This window comes from Bacillus rossius, chromosome 17 (assembly GCF_032445375.1).
Source record: "Bacillus rossius redtenbacheri isolate Brsri chromosome 17, Brsri_v3, whole genome shotgun sequence".
NCBI classification, from domain to species: Eukaryota; Metazoa; Arthropoda; class Insecta; order Phasmatodea; family Bacillidae; genus Bacillus; species Bacillus rossius.
This window is the reverse complement of record NC_086344.1, coordinates 26914537-26941397: the sequence shown is the minus strand read 5'-3', so window position 1 is coordinate 26941397 and position 26861 is coordinate 26914537. Positions and strand designations below refer to the sequence as shown.

The window sequence follows — 26861 nt, the reverse complement described above, 5'->3', positions numbered from 1 at the left end:
AATAAATTTGTTTTTAATTTATTTGAGATATTTGATTTGGAACAGTGAATACAGACCCCGAGGAATAAGAGTTGTCATGCTGTGAGAGGAGAAGGTGGTAGGCCTAAAAGGGTACAGGCACCACAGAGGTTATGTGCATTGCATAATTTAAATATAAGGAAACTTGAGAATTTGAAATTTTGTTGTTGGGTTGGACACCCATAAGAAGAGTATAGGCAGAATTTTTATTGTTATGAGATGTCTAATTTAATTGAAAAGAAGAAAGTTTAAAGATGCAAGGTAACATTATTATTGTAATAATTGAAAGAGATTAAGAGGTAGAGAGAAATAGGCAGTTTTTGTTTGTAAGTACAGCAAAACCCCTTATTTGCACTTTTCATGGGGACAAAGTAAAAAAGTGTAAAAAGCGGGAAAGTGTAAATAAAGGGAAAAGTATAAAAAGGAGTACAGTTTACCTTATTTAGAATTTTTTTCCTTTTGTTTAATAGCACATACTACAATGCAGGTACAAACACACTAACAACAAATTTTACTTTAGTATTTAATCCATTATTAATTTACCACATTTGACAAAAATAAAAAAAAGAATGAAAGCCAAAATGTTTTTCTGATTACTTCCTAAAAATAAATTTGAAATTTTCTTCTGCTTGCTTTTTTGGCTGTTCAAGATTATTTGCCTCTCCAAATTATAAATACAGTTGCAACCGGCAGGGTTTATAACAAATACGGGCTACATACACATTGCTCACAGTAAAAAATTTTTTAAGAAAAGGCCGCAAATTGTTGAATATTTACCGTCAATAGCGCGCCAAACGCGGAGAAAGGTCATTGTACTCGGTCAGCTGCTGTAACGACGCGGCGGCGCATGCGCACTCTATGCTCCGCCCAGACTCATGACGCCATCAGCCGCCAACCAATAGATGCGAGCTTAGCGGAAAAAAATATAAGCTCCACCTCCCGTGTACCAATTTTATCCAGTTCTAATACCAGTTTATTGGTATACGCACCAGTTTTCTCGCTGCCGTGACATGTTCAAGTTTACGTTTATCATGATGTCTTGATACCAATAATTAATTATTTACGATCCCCAGAAATAAATGGTTAGTTTAAAAAATATGGCGTCAACTGTACAACACTTCCCAAATTATAAAAGACGTATAAAACAGTTACCAAGACACCGCTCATTTTATCTTGTGAAGTTTATGTCTCGTACCAGTATTTCGGCTAAGTTGTGACATAAATACAGTATCAGAACTTACAAGCAGCCATGTTTGTACATTCATGAGTTTACGTTTTTCCCTCGTGCATTTTAGATTGTCTCCTGCTATAATTACTCGTACTTTTACACGCCTAGGCTTAAATTATTACATGTTTAGAAATAAAAGCAACTTTTCATGTTATAAAATATGTATATTTTGCTATTTAAAATGTTCATTGCCTACTAGCTCCACGGTATTTTCTGGTTGTTTATGGTTGTTACGTGACGTAAATAGCGGGATTGATTCGATTTTTGAGACGTAATTCGCGGGAAAGTATTGTATTGGACTATATGGGAACCAAACGGGACCTGAAGAATATAGTGCAAATAACGGGAAAACGTAAATAACGGTAACGTAAATAAGGGGTTTCGCTGTACTAAAGTTTACATATAGAAATTTAGTAACTAAGAATGAATAATAAGTTAAGTCTAGTGTAAAAGTTTTTTTTAAGTTTGTTAAGTTAAGAGTCACAAGTAAATTTTTTTTTAGAGAGAATGTCTTTGATAGGAAGTATTAGAAACTTATGGGAATTTTAGGGTAACATAAATAATGTAGGTAATGAATAATAAATAGATGGTAGGTCTTAAGTTAGGATTAACATTTGAAGCAGAATTTAATTAAGAAGAAGGAAAATAAATAGGCCTAATGAAAAGAACAAAAAAGGATTTTATGGTAAAGCATTTTTTTTAAGTAATAAACAATGAATAATAATGTTGTTTCAGGGTAATGTGTACTAATAATACAATTTTTTTTTTAGGACCAAAGAACAGGAATTATGTAATTTAAATTAACATGTATTTTTGAAACTGTTACAGATTCCTTAAGATGAGCTGAGCAGCAGTCCAGTTTACAAGATGACAAGAGTTCGAGAGACAAGATACAAGATCACTGAAACAAGAGCCAAGACTGAAGATTCAAGAGAAGAGAAAGCTGGCAGCCATGGACTTACAAGTGGAGATTAATAAGGTCATGTAAAGTTTTATTTTTTTTTATGGAAGACAGTAACTGGAGTTTTTTTTTGTTATAAACATTATTTACAGAACTTTTTAGGTTATAGTAATGTAATGGAACTAGTGAGTTGTGGTAGCTGTCAAAAAGAACTAATACCTTAAGTTTAATTTTTAAAGTTAATTTTCTTAATTTACAGAGGGATTAGTAGTTTTTTTTAAAACCTTATTTAGGTTGGAATTTAAATACAATAGCTTATTATAAATGTGTACGAACAGTTCAAGTTCACAGTACTGATAGGTAGGTCAGATGATCTTATTGATTTTGATGATTTGTTGTTTTGAGTTGATTTTTAAGTGTTGTGAATTAGACAATGAAATAGTTCTGAAAACTTAAATTATTTCAAGCTAAGAAATAGTAAATTTAATTGTAACTCGAAGGACACCAGAATTTACTTTTTTTTGAATTAGTAATGTTTGAAAATTTTATACTTTACAAGAAAGGTTATAAACAAACAGATCGGATGGAACAAGGATGCAGTAAATCACAATTTCAGTTAGAATTATTGATTTGCTTTTGAGGTTATGAAGGAAAAGTTGCTATAATTTAAAAGTTTAAATAAAATGTTTTTTTTTTTTTTTTTTTTTAAATTTGTTTGAAATAGAAAGTTTAAAAGTTAATTAGTCATGATCTAGGTGGGTGATGGGGTGGGAATTGGCCACTCTTTTTCCCTATAACCTCCCTAACATGGCCTTCTATTACAACTAACAGAAATAAAGAAGAAGAAAAATGAAGAATTATTAGTTAGAATGTTTCTTTCATGAAGATACCTGATGAACTTTTACTGTTTGGAAGAATAGAAGCAAGGTTAGTCAGATATTTTTACTCAGAAGAAGAAGAAGATAAAGCAGTTTTATGACTCGACAAGCCAGAGATTGGTGTTTCCCCTCTGCGCTTCTATTGACTACGTTGTTTACTCTCATGGGATAGCTGGTTCGGCACCATGGAGAGAGATTGGTGGGCATTGTGGTTGCCCCCAGAAGAAAAGAAGAGTAGAAGAGGTTATGGGTGGGCCATGTGAACTGACCTTCAACCCAGTTACTTCGTGGGGACTATTTGCTGTATAGAGAAGATCAAGACTCAAGAGTTAGGGAAAATCATTGGAGGTCATGTTTCCCTTCCTTAAGTTTTTCCTATCAAATTATTTGCCTGATTAGATTATGCTAAGGGTGGGATACTTTATGTTAGCAGTTGAATTAATTAATTTTATTTTTTTGTGTGTTTGCATCCTTGCCCATCGATTGCAGTTTAGTAGTTAGTTTTGTATTTGTCAGGCGTGATGGTAATGCCTGTTGATGATGTTTCAGAATTGTAATCTGTTCGTGATGAGGATGGCACAACTCCGAAGCAGATGTGGGGAGAAGTTGTGAGCTGCCCTGGAAGCCAGTCCAGTAGCTGTTGGAGTTGAGTGGTGTTTGCTGATGGCCAGCCCAGGGAGCTACTCTTCTCGACAACACTGACTTCGAGGAGTTGCACCAACCTTCACGAGATAAGAGTTTAATTAATTGAAACACTGTAAGGACACTTAATTTTTTTTGAAGAACGAAAGAAGTATGGTAATAAACGGAAACCGAAAAAAAAAAAAAAATAATAATTATCAAGAATTTGCACATTGTTTAACGAATACTGAGAAACTAAGAACAGTAATTTAATTTGTAAAGAGAGCTTCACTAACAGAACAATTTTTTTAGAATTGAGAACTCGAGCCTCTGAAGGTTCCTGTGAGAACAAACCAGATAAAAGTTTTACATTTAATTTTATGAATACTTGTTGTTTTAAAATAAATCTTATGCAGAATCTAGATGTATGTTCAGACAGCAAGGAACTAAGAAAATTATTATTTTTGTGAAATGAGGAATTTATAGTTATGGTTTAATGGAAAAAGACAATTTGTAATTTTGAGGTAGCTCGATGGGGCTCGAGCTCTGTGAGGGGAGGGTTATGTCGCGGGTTGAAATTTTGCAGGGTTGTTGAAATCAAATTTAGGGACTTTACTGACGGGACTCTGGGCTGGCTGCTCTGTTCACTCGTCAGCGCAAGTGGCGTGACCATGTAATTGGGGCACGGGGCCGGCGCGGCGCGCTGCGGGCTTGCAGAATTTTGTTTGTTTGTTTGGCCGCGCGCTGGCGCAGCCACGGGCCGCAGTTACTGGGGCGCGCTGTCGTAACAAGCCGCGCGGTGTGGCCTGCACATTGTGGTAGAGGGGGGGGAGTCTTCCCAGATGTTCTAGTTAGTTGTTTAGTAAATTTGACTTCAATAACGAGCTTTTGTTATGGTAGGCGCGGCAGGGCGCGCGAATTTAAGCGCAAGTGAGTGGTGACTCGGGGCTCACTCAGGCGGAGGCTATGCGTCTCACCTGTGGTCACGAGTTGTTAGTTCGTTCGTGATGTAGGAATTCAGGCTCACTCAGGCGGAAGCTATGGTCGACGCCAGAGGCCACGAGTCGTTTAATTTAAGTTAGGTCATAATGTAGTCGTCAAGCTTTCGGGCGGAGGCTATGGCCCTCGTCAGGGGTCACGCGTCATAGTTTTTAAAATGTAATGTTCGTTCGGGATTTCAAGGGCAGGAGAGGCCCCTACGTTATTTTTTTAAAGTAATCGATCAAGAAAGGCTTTTCGGAAAATGTGAGTATGGACTTATCTTTGTTTTAATTTTAAGTATTAATTATGATTTGAGGTATTCGGAAGGACTAGGGAAGTGTTTAGTGAAGTTCTCTCATTCTCTCTCTTGTAAGGTCGTTCAATCGTTAAGGAAGTAAAGAGATTATTGTTTTAAATTGTAATCCTGCTATTTAAATGTTCTTTAAAATGATGTTGAGTATTTGACTTTAAGAATAAAATAATTTTAATTAAGTATTATGTTATTTTGCAAAATCTCCTTAGTTCAGCTCTCACCAGACATCCTGTACGGGATGACGAACCTATGATCCTAGGTACAGTAAAGTATTTTATGAAGTTAAGACTAGTTGATGCCAAGCGAGTTGTTTCTATGTAAAGAGCTACGATTCTCTCCCCCCTCTGAAGGTGGATCGTGACAGAAATGGCGGTGGCACCGGCTAGGTGCACGTTACAATATCATAAGGGCTCTTTTTATAATCTCTTTGTGTGTGTGCCTGTTCTCTTTCCTTCTCGGGCAGAAAATTTTCACAAAACATATTTTAACGAAAGCGTTGCATGAATCCAACTGTCATCGCGGCCCGAATGGGTCTCACCTGGAGGATCGTCGCGAGCACTTGGCGGGCAGGCGAGACGGGGGAAGGGCTGGACAGTGTGTGTGCGCCCCCCTGCAGGGCACGATAGCGGACTTCACCCCGCCGCTGCCGCCCATGGTGCCGGCCGTGGTGGTGCACTGCGTGCAGGAGGTGGAGCGGCGCGGGCTGGGCGAGGTGGGCGTCTACCGGGTGTCCGGCTCGGACCGCGACGTCAAGGCCCTCAAGGTGAGCGAGCGCCGGTCCGGGGGGGATGAGGTTACCGTGTTCACCCGAAAATAAGACGACCCCCCAATCATGAAAACATGTTTCAGGAAAAAAAATTATAAACTCACAATCTTAGCTTCTTTCTTTCGGTGCCATTGCCTGGAGTCACAAGAAAACATTGATATAAGCAATACAGCGAAACCCCTTATTTACGTTACCGTTATTTACGTTTTCCCGTTATTTGCACTATATTCTTCAGGTCCCGTTTGGTTCCCATATAGTCCAATACAATACTTTCCCGCGAATTACGTCTCAAAAATCGAATCAATCCCGCTATTTACGTCACGTAACAACCATAAACAACCAGAAAATACCGTGGAGCTAGTAGGCAATGAACATTTTAAATAGCAAAATATACATATTTTATAACATGAAAAGTTGCTTTTATTTCTAAACATGTAATAATTTAAGCCTAGGCGTGTAAAAGTACGAGTAATTATAGCAGGAGACAATCTAAAATGCACGAGGGAAAAACGTAAACTCATGAATGTACAAACATGGCTGCTTGTAAGTTCTGATACTGTATTTATGTCACAACTTAGCCGAAATACTGGTACGAGACATAAACTTCACAAGATAAAATGAGCGGTGTCTTGGTAACTGTTTTATACGTATTTTATAATTTGGGAAGTATTGTACAGTTGACGCCATATTTTTTAAACTAACCATTTATTTCTGGGGATCGTAAATAATTAATTATTGGTATCAAGACATCATGATAAACGTAAACTTGAACATGTCACGGCAGCGAGAAAACTGGTGCGTATACCAATAAATTGGTATTAGAACTGGATAAAATTGGTACACGGGAGGTGGAGCTTATATTTTTTTCCGCTAAGCTCGCATCTATTGGTTGGCGGCTGATGGCGTCATGAGTCTGGGCGGAGCATAGAGTGCGCATGCGCCGCCGCGTCGTTACAGCAGCTGACCAAGTACAATGACCTTTCTCCGCTTTTGGCGCGCTATTGACGGTAAATATTCATCAATTTGCGGCCTTTTCTTAAAAATTTTTTTACTGTGAGCAATGTGTATGTAGCCCGTATTTGTTATAAACCCTGCCGGTTGCAACTGTATTTATAATTTGGAGAGGCAAATAATCTCCTTGAACAGCTAAAAAAGCAAGCAGAAGAAAATTTCAAATTTATTTTTTAGGAAGTAATCAGAAAAACATTTTGGCTTTCATTCTTTTTTTATTTTTGTCAAATGTGGTAAATTAATAATTGATTAAATACTAAAGTAAAATTTGCTGTTAGTGTGTTTGTACCTGCATTGTAGTATGTGCTATTAAACAAAAGGAAAAAAAATTCTAAATAAGGTAAACTGTACTCCTTTTTATACTTTTCCCTTTATTTACACTTTCCCGCTTTTTACACTTTTTTACTTTGTCCCCATGAAAAGTGCAAATAAGGGGTTTTGCTGTATCTACAAATATTTCTAAAATTGTCTTCTGCAAATAACATCACACATTTAAAACACTGAATTAAGTTATTTCAACTGCTTTTTTTTTCTTTTTTCTTTCCAGTTTCAGTTAATTACATTACACATTTTCCTCTTCTCCGTTGTCACCACGATGATCATCACTTTCACTGTCTTCGTCCACGTGGACAGCCATAACGATTACCGAATGTAAAAACAACTTTGTCACAAATAAACAATGCAATTTCCGTTCACCGTAGATAAATATGTATCGTTAACATATGCCGCTTCAGAGATAAAAGTTCACGAAGTATGTTCCATATTGACGGGACTACTGATCTTTCGCTTTGCGATGTTGGCAGCCTGGAACATGGCTATGGCATGCAGCAGAGAAAGTGTCGTATACACATCCGTATTGTGTTATCTATGAGCACGGCTATTGTTTACTTAGCTGCTTATATGCTCATTGCTTAGCTGGTGTAACATTACGGCATTTTAAATGAGGAAGTTATGGAAAACATGAAGTGCTGCAATATTTGGCGTATGAGAAACCCATTGTTTTGGTTATATTGGAGGCTATTAATAAATAAATAAATAAATAAATAAACAGCCTTTGTTACTATAGGTAGGTTATACAACAAAACAATCTTCAAAAAAAAGTTTTATCTCGGTTGTTAGACGATCCCCAATTTTTTGAATCCTCTAGAAGGAAAAAACTAAAATCTTATTTTCGAGTGAATACGGTACCTGGTTCAGTACGATGAAACAGAAATTACAGCGTGTCGAAACACAGCATAACACCGAAATGCAAGTTAATACACCACGTAGCGTCAAAATATTGTTTTCAAATTCATGGTGCAAAATTCATACTATAGATAAATTTACCATAGTAAAAGATACAGTCATTTAATTTTAGTTAAGTTTTGTTAATTGCTGATTGATTTCATGTTTTCATTACATTTCTGTGCTAAATGGTGTTAAAACTTGCGTTTTGGTGTTATATATTTAGAGATGGTGATTTTTAGCATTTAAAATAATAACATTTAGCAATTTGAATTTGAAATTTAGCATTTTGTAGCATTTTTAAAAACAAGATTTTGCCAATTCTCTCATTTTACATTACTGAAGGAAAGTATATTTTTAAAAAGCATTAAATAATGCACATATTAATTATTAACAACCACATAAATAAATATCTAGCACAACTACAAAGATAGCCTATTTTGGCAAGTGGATCAGGGAGAACTCGGGTGACTTAGCTGAGGTAAGAGAGCGGGAACTGCTGGAACGCGAGACCTTGGGGTGTGTGTCCCAGGAGAAGTTCCTGCGGGGCAAGGGCGTGCCCAACATCTCGGGCGCGGACATCCACGTGGTGTGCGGCTGCGTCAAGGACTTCCTGCGCTCCTTGAAGGAGCCGCTGGTGACCCACGTGCGCTGGCAGGACTTTGTGCGCGCCGCCGACACGGCGGACCCCGACGACTCGCGGGCGGCCATGTACCAGGTGGTGTCCAGCCTGCCGCAGCCCAACCGAGACACCCTGGCCTTCCTGGTGCTGCACCTGCAGAGGTGAGCCGGCGCCCCTGTACGGGAGGACTGATCCGGGTTTCAAGTGTCACGCTGATTTTCTCACATTATTATTAGTTAAGAGGCCACTCCAGTGTTTCAGGGGCACTACGCAACCCGCGTTAACCTCATAAGATTCAATGCTATTTTCATTTTGCTTATAACTAATTAACTAATATAGATTTCGAAATGATGCTTGCTTGATACGCAAGACAACGATTCTCTTATCAAAGCCCCTTTCTTCAAAAACGTGCATAAATTATGGTTTTATTCTAATCTTTACTAATATGCATAAGTGTATTGTCTAGGTTTGAACCATAATTTATGAACATTTTTGAAGAAAGGGGCTTTGATAAGAGCATCGTTCTCTTACATATCAAGCAAGCATCATTTCGAAATCTATATTAGTTAATTAGTTATAAGCAAAATGAAAATAGCATTGAATCTTATGAGGTTAACGCAGGTTGCGTAGTGCCCCTGAAACACTGGAGTGGCCTCTTAAGCACTCTTTTCATAATTTTACCACCACACCTCTTGTTTGGTACTCAGTGTGAACTCTTGTATATATAACTGTGTTGTGAGTTACCTTTGTGGCACTTGTACCGGGCCAAGTGATAGGACACAGTTTAAATCACCCCGCGCCACAACTTTCTACAGTTGGCACCATGTTGGAACACTGAAAGTGTTGGCGTCCATAAACTGTAAGAGTGGCATCCCTGCAGTGAGAAACAAAAGAGTCTTCGTTTGGTTCGGCATGATGGCGGTACGTCGCAATGGTGTGGGCGATTGCTATCGTGTAATTTATGTTGCATCGTCGGTTAAAAACTTTTCGATAAAGTCCACATATATTTATAAACATTAACACCTCTCTTGCACTTTTCTTCTGTCACAAATATGTTCGACGGATATTTACCATGTTTACCATGGGCGAATGCAAGAGAAAGTGGGAGGGATTTAGGCATTTGTAACCCCCTCCCTCAATAATCCTGAAATACATTTATAAAAATCTATAATTCTTCCCAACAAAAGGAAACAATTTGAAAGCAAACAGCAGACATAGTAGCTATAACACTCCCCCTCCTTCCCCAAATGAAATCGTGCATTTGCTCCCGAGAATTACATAATATGAGTTTTAAAAGTTGTGCATGTGTTTGTAGTCAGTGTGTGACAGAACAACGTATACAGGAGAGATATAATGTTGAAATCACAGACATGGTCACTAATAATAATATCAAGTACCAGAAAATTAAAGAAATTAACGCGGCGTGTGAAACCCAGCCTTAACGCAAAACGTTTAAATTCATTTTCCTTGGGTATTCTGAAAAAGAAAGTTATTAAAAAGGCCTTATCGTCGGAGCTTGCCCTCGTGGTATCAGCGCCCGGTACATCACTTCCCCGCTACGCTCGTCGATGATAAGTAGAGTCCCGTAAAAGTGGTTTTATTTTTCCTTAAATTTCGTTTTGAAAAAATCAAATTTCGGTTTTATTGCACTGTTTTGGTTTTTCATGTTTAACTTTTGAGAATGGTTTTATTAACTACAAGTTTTGCTTGGCTAAATAATAGTGGCACGGCATATACTGCACTTTAAAGTCAACACTGTTGGCAAATAAAAATTTTAGGCTTGAAACAGCTCGGCACGGCCCGGTGTCGCCTAGCGCGCTGCCTCACAAGATTCAAGCGGCAGCAATGCTACTTCCTGCAACTGGCTGCAAATGCCGAGCCTTTCCGAAGTTGGCCGATCGGGAGCGCCTATCCCCTGGATGTTTTTTATTTTTAAGCACGCGTTTTTTCTCTTCAGTTTAAAAAAGCCACACAGACTGTTTAGTGGATGGTTGGTTATATTAGGTAAGTATTAGGGATGGGCCGGTCGAATCCTCGAATCCTCGAATCCCACCGAATCTCTAGTATTCGAAAGATTCGAAATTCGAGGGGAAAGATTCGGGATTCGAGGAAAAATATTGATGTAAATGTAGTACTTTAAAAACTTAAATGCTTACAATTTACTTGGCCTGTTTACGTTTTCCTTGGAACACATCCTATTGAGGTACAGTAGAACCTCGTTAATACGTGATGGTCAGGACAGAGATAATCACGGATTACCGAATTTCACGGAAGGTCGAATCCTCGAATCCCACCGAATCTCTAGTATTCGAAAGATTCGAAATTCGAGGGGAAAGATTCGGGATTCGAGGAAAAATATTGATGTAAATGTAGTACTTTAAAAACTTAAATGCTTACAATTTACTTGGCCTGTTTACGTTTTCCTTGGAACACATCCTATTGAGGTACAGTAGAACCTCGTTAATACGTGATGGTCAGGACAGAGATAATCACGGATTACCGAATTTCACGGAAGGTCTTGTCAAGCTTCTCAGACACCGGCGTGCAGCTGGGTTAAGGCCGTTCACGGTAAAGGCCGGCCGTCTTCGAATTAGTGTCTCGGCTTAAAAAAATACAGCACTGCCTAGCCATTAGTTCACGGTCATTTACAACAGCCGAAGAGAGAAAGATAAGATCGTGCTGACCTTGCACGCCCCCCTCCCTTCACCTCATACAGCCGAATGCCAGCCAGACAAGTCACTCGCCAGGCGCCTGCCGTGCGTTGGAAACAAACAAAGGGAGACGGGAAGCAGAAGTCAGGACATCCCCCTCAAGTTTAAAGAGTGACAAATGTGACAGCTGAAAGGGGGGCGACACAAAGGGTCGGTACAAACAGCGGTGGCTTGTAGTGTTTGCCGGCTGCCGGCCTGCGTGACGTTAATTTTAAGCGCTGACAATTTTTACTTCTCTTTTTTTTTCTTCTCTTTTAAATCGTCCCGGATTATCCGATTCCCGAATTAGCGCATCACGGATTAACGAGGTTCTACTGTATTGTACTTTTAATTCGTTATTATATAAAAAAAAATTATGAAGCATGTACTGATTTGGGAAACTTACTTCATATTCATGAACATGGATGCATTGTCGCTACATTGGCATTAAATAAGGCATAAATCACATATGTATTCTCAGAATATGCTAAAAAATAAAATAAAGCACATTTAGGATCTAGACTAAATATGAATCTTGTTTTTTTTTTTTTTTTTTAATAACTTAACCGAGAAATCTGTTACTTAGTAATACAACAATAATGCCGACTTTCATCACAAGTTACGGTCGCACATGTAGTAATAACAATGAAATAATGAATGACAAAAATTAATACATTATACAATTATTATTTTAATCACAATTCAATTTTAAATATTCTGATACACGTTCTATTAATGAATTTTGTTAGGACCAAGTTTGGTTTGTGTAGATTACCAACGTTAAAATATGTATTATCTGAGAATTCCATGATGGCCAACCAATGAATTTGTTAGCCAATCATTTTGAGCAACATAAAAAATAACTTATTTTAATATAAAGAATTTTAATGGGTAAACTAGAGAAAACACCCCGTTACTTTTAACTTCGGGCATATTAATCACTATGCTTTAGTGAGGCTTAATTTTAAAAGACACACAACAATATTTCTTATGGCCTAAAACCATTGAAGCCAAGATGGTGCCTTTCATTTTCCATTAAATATTTCAGGAAAGCGTTTACCTTCATTTGGGACTTTAAACAAATGTCAAGTTGGTAACTACAAAATATTGTTCCGTCGGATGTTGAATTTCGTTTTCCGATTTCCGTGGATACATGAATCACTGTACTCACAGATAATACCTGAATGCCTTAAATCCACCTAGTCGGATTCTACAGCAATTGATGAAGTGACCAGAGACAGTCTTCTCTGAACGTTTGTTCAGCACTGCAGGAAACATATGTGACCGAAAACGGAATCGTCTTGATCCAGACCGTGTCAAAATACTTGTTTTTTTAAATAAAAATTTAAAGGATTAAATAATTCTGCATAATGTTTAATTTTTTTCTCTTAACTTATAAATTATTTTATAATTAACCCTTGAGAACTGGATTCGGATTCGAGGGTTGGATTCGAGGTACTTTTTGGGATTCGGATTCGAGAAAAATGGGATTCGAACCATCACTAGTAAGTATAGCTACATTAAAAATACTGTAAAATAATTTTATGGTTGCTTAGCAAATAACTTTTTAATATGTAGCTATCCAGCGCTAGGAAACCGTTTACATGATTTCACAGTATCTTTAATGTAGCTATCCTAACCAAATCAACCGTCCACAATGTTTTAAAGTATTTATAATGTAGCTAACCTAACCTAATTGACCATTAGTTATCATGTCCTTACCTGAAAATTACAAGTTGCGTAAAATTGCAAGGGAATATGGGGCTTCCCGAGAATATTTGTGGAAGACAAAGACTTCCTAGATTTTATACGGTATGAAAAATACACAAATCCACTAAGTACGTTTCTTCAATTAGGTATTTTCCTCTAAAAACAATTACAAATATCGTTGCTTTGTTTATGGTATTTGCTTTTAACAACACCTCCATATTTATTTACAATGAACAAAAAAAAAACGAAGATGACGATCGACCGTTTTGCTTTCGCGTCAATGAAAAGAAGGCTTCCAGGCTTCCCGTTGCGGGATCGCGCCGCCGGCCCCGGAACGAGCATGAGTGGCGCGGCATTTGCAGCCAGTTGCAGGAAGTAGCATTGCTGCCGCTAGACTCTTGTCGCTGACAAGGCACGGCCCTGTGCCGCTTCGCCCGGTGCCTTGGCACGGCATGTCTCAACTTAGTATTTTTGTAATATTTCTTGCTGCTGTTCTTTGTCCCGTTGACGCCGTATTCACTTGCTCTGCGGCCGTGTTGCATTTGCTGTGAAGTGTAGTTACGGAAGTTAAAGGTCACTGATTTTGCTTATCAATCGGCGTAGTGCCATGTGTTCATGTTTACGAGTAGGTTGCCAAGCCAGTCAAACGTAGTTGAAAGCATGAGGTTGTTAACCGTTCAACATGAAAGGAAGAATTAAAAATTTATATTTCTCTACAAGATTAATGTGTAAATACAGCTGTAAGGCGACAGTTTGCAGCAAAGAAGTGGGTTGAAAATCATGGCAGCTATATTGTGTTGAAAACATTGCCGGTATTTTTTATTAACTGTGTGTTGATGCTCAGGTACGTTTTTCTCTTTTTAATTTGTTTATGATTGCAGTTACTGCTTTCGTTTCAAATTGTCATGGTTACGTGACGGGAATACTGTAAATCATTATTTACTTTCATTACTACAAAGCGGCCATGTTGGAACTTGGGAAAAATGGCGATGTGCCGTTAACGTCGTGTTTACTTGTTTTTCGAAATGTCTTGCATGGGTGGTCTAATTCATTAGCCAGAGTCTAATTATTATCTTGGCACAAAATACTCAAAATATTAATATCAGTTTTATTTCTCGATGCTGTGCGATTTCGGTGTTTTGTCGCGAATTAAGGTAAATTGCGGTGTTATTTCGCGATATCGCGATTCTCGAAATTTCCGTGTCTCTACTGATAAGCCGCCTGCTTGCTCTCGCCGGCACCTGGGCTGGGTGCTTCGTGGTCTCTTAAGGGGCCCGTCTCGCCAGGGGTGTATGTGTGTTAGTGAGGCGGGATGATAAGTGCGACGCTCGCTGGTGCTTCTAGCGCGGTGTCGCCTCTTAATCCCAAGGCTCCGAATTGACGCGCAGTCTTCTCGTCGTCACAGGATAAAAGTGAAATTTGAGCGGTGACCGCAACATTATATCCAGTTTGACTGGAGGCTGGAGGACTGATCACTAAAGTCTAAAAAAAAAATTGGTTGTCTGTAAAGTCGGTTTACGGACGATGGTTTAACGTGACGTCATGACAAAACGTTGATGAAATGATTGCATACTTTTATGAATAAAATTGAATCATTTTAATTTTAATAATAAAAGAATAAATACTTGAAATTATACTAGTAATCAGATTTTTAAAATGCAAGCCTTTATTGCAGAAATTGTTGTTGTAATAAAGCAATGAAAACCACATTAACTTTTCACTTCACTTTATAAAACAGTCGACGAAACAGTTCACGTGTAGATGACTTGTAATTAATTTTAAAAACTGGTGTTTAGCTATAAAGTTTAAATATAATTATGAACAAGTTTTCATATAAATAAACTGTAATCAAATATCTGTCATCAATTTATGAATTACCATAAGTTTTTAGTCAATTGTAACATAACCTATTATTACTGCACTCGCCGACAGCGTAACTGAACAATGAGCGTAATGGGACACAGTGTAATGGAACAATGAGCGTGACGGGACACATCGTAATGGAACAATGTGCGTAACGGGACACTTTTTCGTGCATGCAGCTGGCGTTTGTCACGTCAAAGGGCCCAAAATAAATAGTATGAGTTTTTTAAGACAGAACCTTGCCTCTGTTAATAGTCGCACATTAAGTATAAATTGTTGGTGTCTGTCCACTTTAATCACGTGTAAAATATGGTGCACATTATACACGTACACAGTACATATTTAACACTATATATATAGTCAATTCTGTGATTAAAAAATAGAATTATTGGTTTCCGTTGCAGCCGTAGACTTTGTGGGGGTCTAATATCTTGGTGACAGACGCATCACTTGAGGTAGGGGGTGGGGGATTTGCTTAGGGGTATGGAATAGTTCCCAGGAGAAAAGGTGTTTGAGATAATAATAATTTTTTTTTAATTATGTTTTTAAGTCAATATTAGGGATGGTTGGGTACCCGAAATTTCGGGCAGTGTTTCGGGTATCAAGTATACCCGAAATTCCGGGTGGGTATTTCAGTGCCCGAAAATATCGGGCACCTTGGAAAACGGCAATACCGCACGGCGCAAGTAAACAAAGCTTCTTTTTTTTGGAACGCGCGGCAGCTGCAGGAACATGCCACGCCGCCGCCGTCCCGGCACCAGCCGGTGAAGTGAGTGTGCGTGAGAGATAAGATAAAGAAGGTGCCCGGTCAGCAAGTGTGTTTGTGGGAGGGGGAGACAGATATAAGAGAGTGAGCCCTGCAGCAAGCGGAAGTGGTCAAGGTCAGCATTTACCGTTAATCTCGCTGGCTGACTAACGATGCAGCTGGTCGCCCGCCTCTCTCTCTCTCTCTCTCACACACACACACACGCGCGCGCGCACGCACGGCGGATGCTCACTGCTCAATAGTCACAAAGTAGTGTTCAAGGCCGGTGGAGCTGCTTGCTGTGCGCGAGAAGGATTATAAGCTGACTTTAATTACACACATTGTAGTTGCGTGGCATTTGCAGAAAGTGGTTGTGAATTGTTTCTATTTAATTAATGTCATTATTTTACCAAAATGGATACCAGTGGAAGTGTAGGTCAATCAGCAGTGACAATGAACCTTCAAGCAGCTACCCAAACACAATTTAGTTAATAAGCACTTTATTTCCAAGATTAATATGCACTCTATTTTTTAGTTTAATGTTTAACTTTCATATCAGTGCGGTATAGTAAATAAATAAAAACAGTTCAGGTTTGTCAATGCAAACTTAAGTACGACTATTTTATGTTCAAAATTTATTTCATTAACTGATTTTGATGCCCGACCGAGATTGCCCGAGCCCGAAAATTTTGGACAATTACCCGCCCGAGCCCGCCCGAAGTCAAATTTCTCTGCCCGACCATGCCTAGTCAATATAGAAAATAAATTTTGAATATAGTTTTGCTAATTTATTTTAAGGAATATTCACATACTTTCCTAATAAATTATACTCTTGTGTTAGTTTTATAAATGCTTATGTCAAATTCTGATGATTTGTATCATTATAGGAGACAATAAAATAAAATGTTTTTTTTTTAAATTCAAGTTGAGAGGTTTCGATTAGCAATTTAAAAAAAAAGTGCTGGTAACAATTTAACTATTCCTTTCTCTATTGACCATATATTTGACAGGAAATTAGACAAACAAAGCAAATGAGAAGGGCTGGCAGTAGTGGGACCCTGTAACATCCACTTCTCACTGTACTGCAACATTTAATGTCACATCGCGGCCTAAACGAATTATAAACATTGAAATTTGAAGCTAATTAATATTGTCTACGAGGAATTGACTGTTTTTGATACAAATTATTTTATTTTTACACACATCTAACGTAACTCAGAGGTCTGACGAGCAAGAGACTCTGAGCTCTACCGACTTAACTTGAACCTATCTAGCCGGGGTAAAAACAATTAAGAACCCTAATTCTACGAAATAAAACTGTGTAAAATATCGTAGAACCAGAATCAAAGACTTTTGCTTGATAATTAAATGTGCGCATCGTCACTCCTGACAGTTGGAAAAATTATGTGTAATGCGATGCCAAAGAACAGTTAGGGAATTTGAGCCTATAAGTAACTAATAATAATAAGGGTAAATTTTGAAATATTTTCATTTTAAATAAATAAGTATATATTTGAATTGTGTGTTGTATTTTAATGTTATTTATTTTCTCATCTGTCCTAGTGTATATTTATGTCTATTTTGCTAAGTCAATACCCAAAGGTGGCTTAGATACTTCAAACACATGCCAACTGAGGGTCACACAAGCAAGATAGTTTTACACAGTGAAAGTAAGCCCAACGTAATTAAATTTGTCTCCATAGAGGTGGGGCCATTTACACGAGATTATAAAAGTTACCCCACAGAGATTAGTGGCAACCCAAGTGGGGCCATATTTGCATCGAAACATAGAAGTAGCTCTACACCACACACAGTCGCGTGCTAGCTGCAACGGTACGGGCGTGTCGGACCGTGTTGCAGAGTGGCGGAGTGGCCGGAGTGCAAGATGCCGATGGAGAACCTGGCGAAGGTGTTTGGGCCGACCGTGGTGGGGTACTCCTCCAGCGAGATCGACGGAGCGGCTCTGGTGCGCGAGACCAAGAAGCAGGTTGCCGTGAGTATCCCCCCCCTGCTTCTAGGCATGCGTGCAAGTGGTGATTTGGCCATCTGTTAAATTTCTGGGTCCGGACGAGCCGAGTGTTCAGTAATAACGCCGTCGAGTCAAGTCCATGCTTTTATAACAGTCAAGTTCTTAAAATATTAAAAGTCGATCCGAGGTCAAGTGACAGCAGAAAGTTTAGAGGGTAAACTTATCTCAATTTGCCACTAGCATTTTATTAAAGTTCATAAATGTCTTAAAAAAGTGAGTCATTTGTGTTGAGTACCTAACTTAGTAAAATATAACCATCAATCGTACATATTGATAATTTTTTTTTAATTGATTTATTTATTCCCACTGTATTCTGGGCTAGATGTGAATGCCTTGTTTGGCTAAGTGAATTAAATATGAGAAAATATCAACAATAGCATCAAACAGTGTTTTTCTGCAATTAAATTATTTTCACCCTACAATCTCCCTAGTTCAGAATTCTGAAGGAGGTTGCCTTGTCTAAAATCCAAACTTCTTTTTTTGTAACTTCCTGACATGTTTTCTGAGAGAGCTTTATGATGTATGTTGTAGTTTACTTTTTGTTCACCTTTTTAAAGAGTAGTTAGGTTAGGTTAGCTACATTACAAATGGCGATAATGGTTGGCTGGATTAGCTACATTAAAAAATCTTCAATGTTAGGTTATATACACATCAGTATTGGTCAAATTCCTTTTGCAATGTTGTTATTCTCACTTTTGTTTTTGTAGTCGGTCACTCTGTTTGTGTGGCTGATTTTGTCTCTGTTGTATTCATTTATATTTGTGTATTTTGTGTCATTTGTGTAATGTCATTTTATTTTTTGTTTGTTCTTTTTTTTGTGTCATTATGTTGTGTCTACCCCTAAAGTTCTAAACTGTTGGTAGGTATATTACGAATAAATAAAATAACTAGCTACATTAAATTACTTAAAATTGTATGAACGGTTAGCTATATTAAAATTACATAAAATAGTAATGGGTGAAAATTTAAATTCATATCACACAGTATTCTTATTGTATCTATCGCAACTTAACCGATTGTTCTCATAATTTCACACTATTTTTCATGTACCTAACCGAACCTGTCGTTAAAATGCTGAACTGCTGATAAACTAAAGTATCACAGCACCCTCTTAGAGAAGTAATCAAAAATATGTAAAAAAAAAAAATTAAATTTATATTGGCTTTTCTTCAGGGTTATCTCTCAAACTTCATACCTTTTTGGCTATAAAGGTTTTTTTTTATTTGCCATGCAGCATAATTAAGCAACGTGTGTACTGAAATTGGAATCTTCTCATATTTTTCTCCACAAAAGGCTGTCTTATCAAGTATTTTTTGTATGTTGTACTAAAAGGATGTGTGAAATTCATGCGCCTGAAACAAAAACAAAAAAAATGTAAACCAACATAAAATTAACAATTTAGGGGTGTGCGGGAAAGGAAATTGAGCTTCGGGAAAAATTCTGGAGGGAAAATCAGATTTCACTGGAAATCTGGGAGTAAACTGGAAAATAAATTATAAGCTATAGATAGGGCCTGGAAAAATTAGCATCTATTTATTACATAATTAGCATTTATGATGTTGAAAATTAGCATCTATTTTCCAGAAATTAGCATCTATTTTTGAGAAATTTGCATAAGATATTAAAGTTACATAACAATACAAGAAGTTGTAATAGTGTTTATACCCATTATGACGAATTTTAACACAAACCAAAATCATTAAACGGTATTTGTAAACAAACGTTTGACCACTAGTAATTTCAGATGGAAACAAACTGACGATTCGAGTTGACCAACTTCAGTACGCTAAATGTGCACCACAAAATGTATGATTTGTCCCTATGTAAAATATTGATCAGAAAAAAAATTTGAAGACTAAAGTGATTATCAACGAATGTAAAAAACCGCGTACTAAAATATTTGTAGTAGTTTTCAGCATTTAAAATATTTTCATTTTTATCTTTGCAAGTTCACTACGATCCCGTCAACGACCTAGATATTTTCTAGGTTGTTGGTTTCCGTGATGCGCTTCCCGGGAAATTTTGTTTTGTTAGGTTAGATACTCTTCATGAACAGGCAACACACGATGCAATGGCGAACGTAGGCGAACGTGATGTGATCTAACAAAACAAAATAACTGCGTCGATAAGTAGTGTGAACATTCTTTTCTAAACAACATTCAACGGTATCTTGAGTAAATCGTAAAGAATAAATTTACAAAATTACTTATTCTATACTATCATGCGTGATATTTGGTTAAGGAATGTTTTATAAATAAAGGTTAGGATTCGGATTTTATTCCTTCAACAAGCCTTGTCAGAAGCTATTGTTTACGGTAATTGTGTTATGGTGGCTATTTTCAAAAAAAATACTTTGAGGAATGTGTGTTCAAGCCATTTTGTTGCATTCTATAGTGGTTTTTCGCCCGATAATGGCAATTTTACCGCGATTTCGCAAATATAGCATTTATAACAACAATTAGTAAAAAATCGCATCTAACCTCAAAATTCGCAAAAAAATCGCATCTATCGCAAATTGCGAATTTTTCCGGCCCCTAGCTATAGAGCATGAGAGCAAACTTAATAATGTTTGTAATTTTTTACAACATTAAGTTTAAAAAAAATACCTCACATGTGAGTCATAAATTTCATGAACTAAACCTAAAGAAACTAAACAACATATGTACGTGACATTCTTTACACTTATGAGTTGCATCATCTTTCGAGTAAATGTTTGTGATCTCTTTGGAAGACATGCTTTATAATGTTCTGTTTTCATGCCAGCAAAACCAGTTTATCTATATGTTGGTTGGCTAAAGATTCTCGCTTTGAAGACACTATATTTCCAGCGGATGAGAAAACCCTTTCGCAGGCAGTTTCAGTTGGTGGTATTCCCAGATATGCCACTGTTAACTTGCATAAATTTGGCAGTATCATCTCATTTTGTTCCCACCACTTCAGTGGGTCTCCAGTTCTCTCTAGTAGCGGCATATTTAAATATGTCGTCACCTCTGTGTTTTGAATAGCACCTAATAGAGACTTTGCAGCTAAATTATCAAATTCATTTCACAAGGAGTGGCTAGAGTCATTTGCTGAGTCAGTTTTTTGAGTTCCTGCAAAATAAAAATAGAAATATCGTAAACCTTTAACAAACATCTGAGATGTAAGAAACCAGGTTGTTAGTCTATTTATTGCAGATAATAATAAAAGCCGTACTGTTAGCCTATTAACAGATATACTGCTATGGATTGTAGAATACCACCCAATAAATTTTTTCATCCAAAACTATTAAATCTATATAAAGCTGCCCACAGTAAGAAGTTACCACCTTTAAGTCTCTGTGAGATGTAAGTTGTTTACAAATTATGATTAAGTTGATGTGTTAGTATTAAAAAAGCACTTTACCTGATTCAGTGTCTTCGTTTATAAAACTGTAAAGGTGTAAAGGGTTAACAGCAAAATGTTTTTCATTGGCAGGCACAACAGCCTTGAAACGTGGGTCAAACAACATTGCTGTAAAATATGGCTCTTGCCTTTGATATAAAGGAAAGCGTGCCTTCAGTCCAAAATGTAATGCCCTACAAACATGTGGCACCAGATCCAACTTCACTAGAATGAGTTTCAGTGTAGTTATTCAAAAATGTCTCAATTAAAAACAAAACTGGAATAACCAATTTAGCTGTAGGTATCCTTCCCCAGAAAGTTCTTCTGTGGCTTCATGCAGTGGTTTAAGAATTTTTTGTAACCTTAAAATGTTAAAACAAGTCGCCATTCACACTGAGATTGTCAATATTTATCTCTGCCAGATGTCTCGTGAGAACAAGTTTGTTTTTAAGTATCCTGTCAAGCATGAGGTACTCCGAATTCCATCTAGTTACACAGTCTTGAATTAATTCTAAACTGTCTAGTCCCATTTCTTTTTGAATTTTGTGAAATGCAGACGTTGCCGATGCGCTGTGCTTGTAATGACTTAACAATGCCATGATCCTTTCTTTTATCATACCTCCCATTCCTTTGTGAGATTTTGTAGCATCGCTAAGAACAAGCATTAAGTTACGAGCAAAACATTGCAAGTGTGTCAGGTGCCTTGTAAAGACTAGACCCCAGTTTGATGTTTCTCGCATTGTCAGTAATAATAAACAGTGGACTATGTACGTGTAACTGATGTTATTGTTATTGTTACGAACGCAGACAGGACCACGACGCGTGTCAGGTTTGGAGCTGGCTGGCGGCCCCGGCCACTTGACGTCATGCGCTGTCCATTGATGTAATGCGTGCCACGCGTGCCTGTCCAGATTACAAGGGTTATTGCTAAAAAAAACACAACCCCCCCGCCCCCCCCAAAAAAAAAAACTCTGCTCCCCACGCATCGTCCTGCCTTGGCGCGGTTATCTATCGCTGAGCGGCCTTGGGAATTCCGCGGGCATACGGTCAGTCCGGGATGACGCGAATTGTCACAGCTGCTCTCATTCTCATTGGTTCGAGAAGGGTGCCGGCATCTGCGGCAGTTTTTGGCGGCAGAGTTTCGCGTGGTGGTCCGAGTGAGTTCCGCAAGAGTTCCGTGAGTGCCGAGTTCCGAGCGGATTCAGAGCAAAGGGAAGTGGGACATCTGCGAAGAGGGTGGACAGACACACAGTTATACACTCACACAGAGAGAGAGAAAGAGAGAGAGTGGCGGGATGCTAAGTTTGACTGGATCGTAAAAGCGCGACGACCGAGTGGCGTGAGACTGTTGTGTGTGGTCAGGCACGGGGTCACTAGCGAACCATGTTGAGCCTAGCTCCGGTGAGATGTGCGAACTGCGGAACTTGACAGACGTTGCTTGACTTGAGGATAAACATTTTTTTAAGTGCTAGTGATTTGAAACTGGGCATTTTTAAGTATAATTATTTATTATTAATTTAAATATTGGTAATCAATAAAACTGTAATAAAACTCATGTGGGCTATCCCTTACGTACCCAGCTCTCCCCACATTATAAATCGTAACATTATTTATGAATTTTCACTCATTCAAAATGTCAGTAATTTTGTCGCCTATTGGCATTGCTAATGCTGTATGGCTCTCAGAAATACTAACACAGCGGAGACAGTACTTTATATAAGAGCGAAGTTTTTAATGAAATTACATTCTAAAATGGCATAGTTTGCAGTGTTTTGAAACGTAAATAGCAGAAGGAACATTTTACCGGTTTCTGGTATTGTAATAATGTAAAATTAACAGTACTTAAAAAAAATTGAACATATATAAATATAAATATTAGACTATGGTGGGAAGTGTTTGTGGGAAAACGTCATGTGAGTTTATGCTCATTGCACATATCAAATATGTTGTAGCCTCTCGTGTTAAACACACGAGGGGAACAAGGAGTAGGAAGGAAACAGTGTGTGGCGAAAAGTCATCGAAAGCTATTACAACTGAATACATTTATTACTGATCATACAAGAAATTATTCATTGCAACATTAATGACGAAAACAGTTCCTATTTGCGGCGTGGCTCTGATTCGAAAGTCTGCGAACAGAAACATTTAACAATTATGAGACACGTGAATGCAGCTTAACACATCAACATTACAATTGCCCGTGCTCTCATACTTGGCACGCCGCTTGGCGCTGGGTACACCGTCAAAGAAAAGCTAAGTTACAACGTACTTAAATTCCCAGACTGTAAAACATCAGTAACTAAAATAATACCATGTGTACACAAGATGACTAATACATATACCATGTATTTACGTAGGCACGCAGACCTCTAATAATTACTCTAACACCTCGTCGACTCTTGTCGACACGTATTTCTGCGGGCAACTCGATGCATGGATTACCAGTGACTATCTGCGCAAACTATCTTAGCGCGAGAAATGCTCGTCGGTGTGGGCACTGGGATCATTCTTCGGGCGTCACTGCCGGGTTTCGCACCTAAGTGCTGTATGTCCAGTCGGTAGTCAAGTCTTTCCTCGGGACTCACAGCTCACACCGCCGTCTCCAAGCCTTGCCTCCGTCACCACTGCCCCTCTTCTCAGTCTAAGTTTTCTACCCACTCGGTTTATAAGTGTCTACGACGAAACAGTACATTACCAAGTGGTAGCTTCTTCCAACGGGCAGCGTGACGGCAGGCCGGCGAGACGTGTTGACGGTGTAGCTGCCTTCCGCAGCGAAGGCCAGCAGGGCCTTCGGCTGGTGTCGCTGGCGGTCGCGACGAGTCTCCTCCTTCACCGCAATGTGGGCCCCCTTTTATACTCTGCGAACTGCTCGTATCAAACATGGCAGAATGTTCTCGGTCGGGGCAACCGGAACCGGCGGCTGCGGCGATGTCCGGTTGGCAAGCTCGCCAAAACGAGCCTCCCCGAGGGCTCCCGAGCGGCTCCGAACTTCGCGCGCGTGCGGGTTGCATCGGCGTGCGGTTAGGCGCCGCGCGACATATCTTGATGTGCGTGTGCGGAGCACACGCAACAATGTAACGGCTTATATAAAAAGTTTGTCTGCTCTCGTCCTATAGAGTATAAAAAACTTGACTGTCGAGTCGAGCTTAAGTTACTCACTCGACTCGGCTGAAGTTTTTGAATCTCTGCCCATCTCTACTAATTACAGTAAAATTCGCTTAAGACGTTCCCAGGTTCCCACATATTTCCCACATATTACATTCACAAAAGTATTCGCTTCACCACTTCCATATATGTGTCCCTATTATAATTCTTCCTTTTTAAAAAGGTTGCGTTTATAGATGCTTTCCGCATGATATTCAGCATTTGTGGAGAAACAAATTAAATACTGTTTCTCTTGAAACTTTTAAACTACAGTATATTTATTGTTAAATTTTAAAACATTTATTTCTAAACAATAACATACATAACCTGCAAAATATTTTCAGCACGCTGTTACGTTGTATTTTTCGACCGCTCATCTGCTTGCGTTCATATCGACTTTGTGAGGCTTTTCCATCTGTACACCTTTTTCCCTCATTTGAGGCATCAACGTCAGCAAACCACTAGCCATACGTCTTGACAGGGTGTATGTATAAGAATAACGCTGTGATGTATAAATTTTAGGGATGTACCGATTCGAATCCCGATTAACTGTAATCGCCCGATACTAGAGAATCGGTAATTAATCTTAATCTGTGATATTTCAACCGATTATTTAGACAAAATTGTCAACATTTTCTCATTATATTTATCATAGTTATCGCTTAGCATTATAAGAAAAACATGCCAATGATATTAATATATTCTTTTAACGGTAAATAGTAAACTCTTTTAAGATTAATTCATGAAACACCGTTCAGACTGTAGGCCTACACACGCGCTGAAAGTTTCAGAAACTTAGTCGTCTAATAAATTAAATTACTCTTATTTTATTATATTGACGATTTTCTTCTAGCATGTATGGCTAGTATTTCCATTATTGTTAGCTCCATGTATCAAACAACTGCTTTGAGTGCCGCTTGTAATAAAATACAACACATAAAACAGCATAAAACACAATAATATTGTTTGAACAGCATCATCACAAGATCTCCATTTTACGTTTAGGTTACGCACGTCATGTGATAAACAAAAACAATTTGGCCAACTTATCTCACTTCACCGGAATTTCCGTTGTATACGTGAACCTTTATCTATTATTTTTTATTATTATTGAAGTCACTTTAATAACGGGAAAGTCTTCTTTACTTTTTATTTTTACCGTATATTAACAATAAATATTTAACCAGGAATAAAAGTTCACGATTGCGATAGATAGTTGGTGGTCGGTTGTAGGAATATTTCTGTTTGCGACCGAAATTAATTTTTCTAATATTGGTAATGTCTGTGTTAAACGAAGACGACTCGGCGACTAGATTTTTTTATTGTTTAACTAATGCACGTCCATACATTACGTAAACGGAGTGACAAATTCTTTGATCAAATATTACAGTATATTTTGCTAAGTTTTCTATTTGTTGGCATTTACCAAAATAAATATTTGTTAAGAGCTGTTATACATTGCATTCACTATTTAATGTTGCATAATAATCATGGGTACGCTAGTCGCAGTGCTGTGTGGAAATATTTTTTTTAGGATCCGGGCCGGACAATAAATATGCAGCGTGTAAATATTGTTCTCAAAAAATATCGCGTGGTGGCGTACATGGAAACAAAATGTCTTACACTACAAGTAATATGTGGAGCCACACAAAGTCAATCAGCTTGTATTTCTTCACAAAAATCTAAAAGCTATTTATTAACTATAGCTATTAATGTTATGTGCAATGCCTTAGCTAGCTTACCAAAATCTTAAATATTTATGTAAATAAAAATGTTTTGTCTGCATTCTATACATATGTATGTACACTTATGGTCCATGCCTCCATTACATCAATTTTAATCACAATTTTGTTCTCTTTGCTTTCTTTTTTAATTTATGTATGTAATAATCGGGCAAATATAATCTGTATTCTTAATCGGTTTGGAACATCGGCTGAATTTGAATTTTTTTAGTGAATCGTAATCGGTAACCGGTTTTTCAATTTCGATACATCCCTAATTTTTTTTTATTTTTTATTATTTTCATTATTTTTTTTATAGCACGCAGACAATAATGAGAACAGGTAAGTGAAATTTTGTAGTTTTTTCGGTATGTCACTTGAGGGTCATTCCATGTCTAATCACCCAGACCATGTCACCCACCAACACGGATTTCCACAAAATTTTGTGTACTTGTTGCCTTGATGAAGTTATGAAGCCATATGAATTTTTTCTTCATTGGTCCTTATAGTTTTTTTTTAACAGAAGGTCAAAGTTATATGCATTTGCTTGAATGTGTCACTCTTGATACTCCTTTTCAGGAGTGCAGCGCATTGCTAAAAAATAATATTTCAGCGTGTATACTTGTTTAATGTATGAAATTATTCGTGTAAGTAAAACAAGGTTTACAGATTCCAAGAAAAATTGCCTGAAAGCATTTTTATGTTTTCTTATTGCTTAAAAAAATTATTTAAAATGAAAAGAGCATGTTTTTACAGCATAACACATGAAATTGCAGATGAGAAAATTTAGCAAGAGGCAATAAAGAAAACTCATCTCTATTGGTTTTACATTAATTCTGTAACTACATTTTATGATACATATAACTAAAGAAAAACAGTGGGGTTTTGAAGGCTTTGATATAAAATTTATACAGATTTATATAAGACACTAGCTGACCCGGCAGACTTCGTACTGCCTAATTAAATTGCAATAAAGTCCTGTCAAAATGATTTGTAATGTGACATTTTTTTTTCCTACATATTTTATAGTCGG

At 37.8% G+C, this 26861-nt stretch overlaps 1 protein-coding gene across 6 annotated transcripts in view; it reads left to right on the top strand.

Annotated features, from left to right (window-relative positions):
- LOC134540822 (kazrin) overlaps positions 1-26861 on the top strand; it is a 352698-nt gene that overhangs the window by 3630 nt on the left and 322207 nt on the right. For 5 of the 6 annotated variants that reach the window (XM_063383782.1, XM_063383780.1, XM_063383783.1 and 2 more), the window contains exons 2-5: positions 2075-5199; positions 5557-5703; positions 8474-8724; positions 17432-17564. In XM_063383782.1, the coding sequence (XP_063239852.1) occupies positions 5190-5199; positions 5557-5703; positions 8474-8724; positions 17432-17564 (541 nt within the window). In that variant the 5' untranslated portion in view covers positions 2075-5189. Of the gene's footprint in view, positions 1-329; positions 5200-5556; positions 5704-8473; positions 8725-17431; positions 17565-26861 lie in introns of those variants that run through there. The other variant, XM_063383781.1, reaches the window with a different exon arrangement.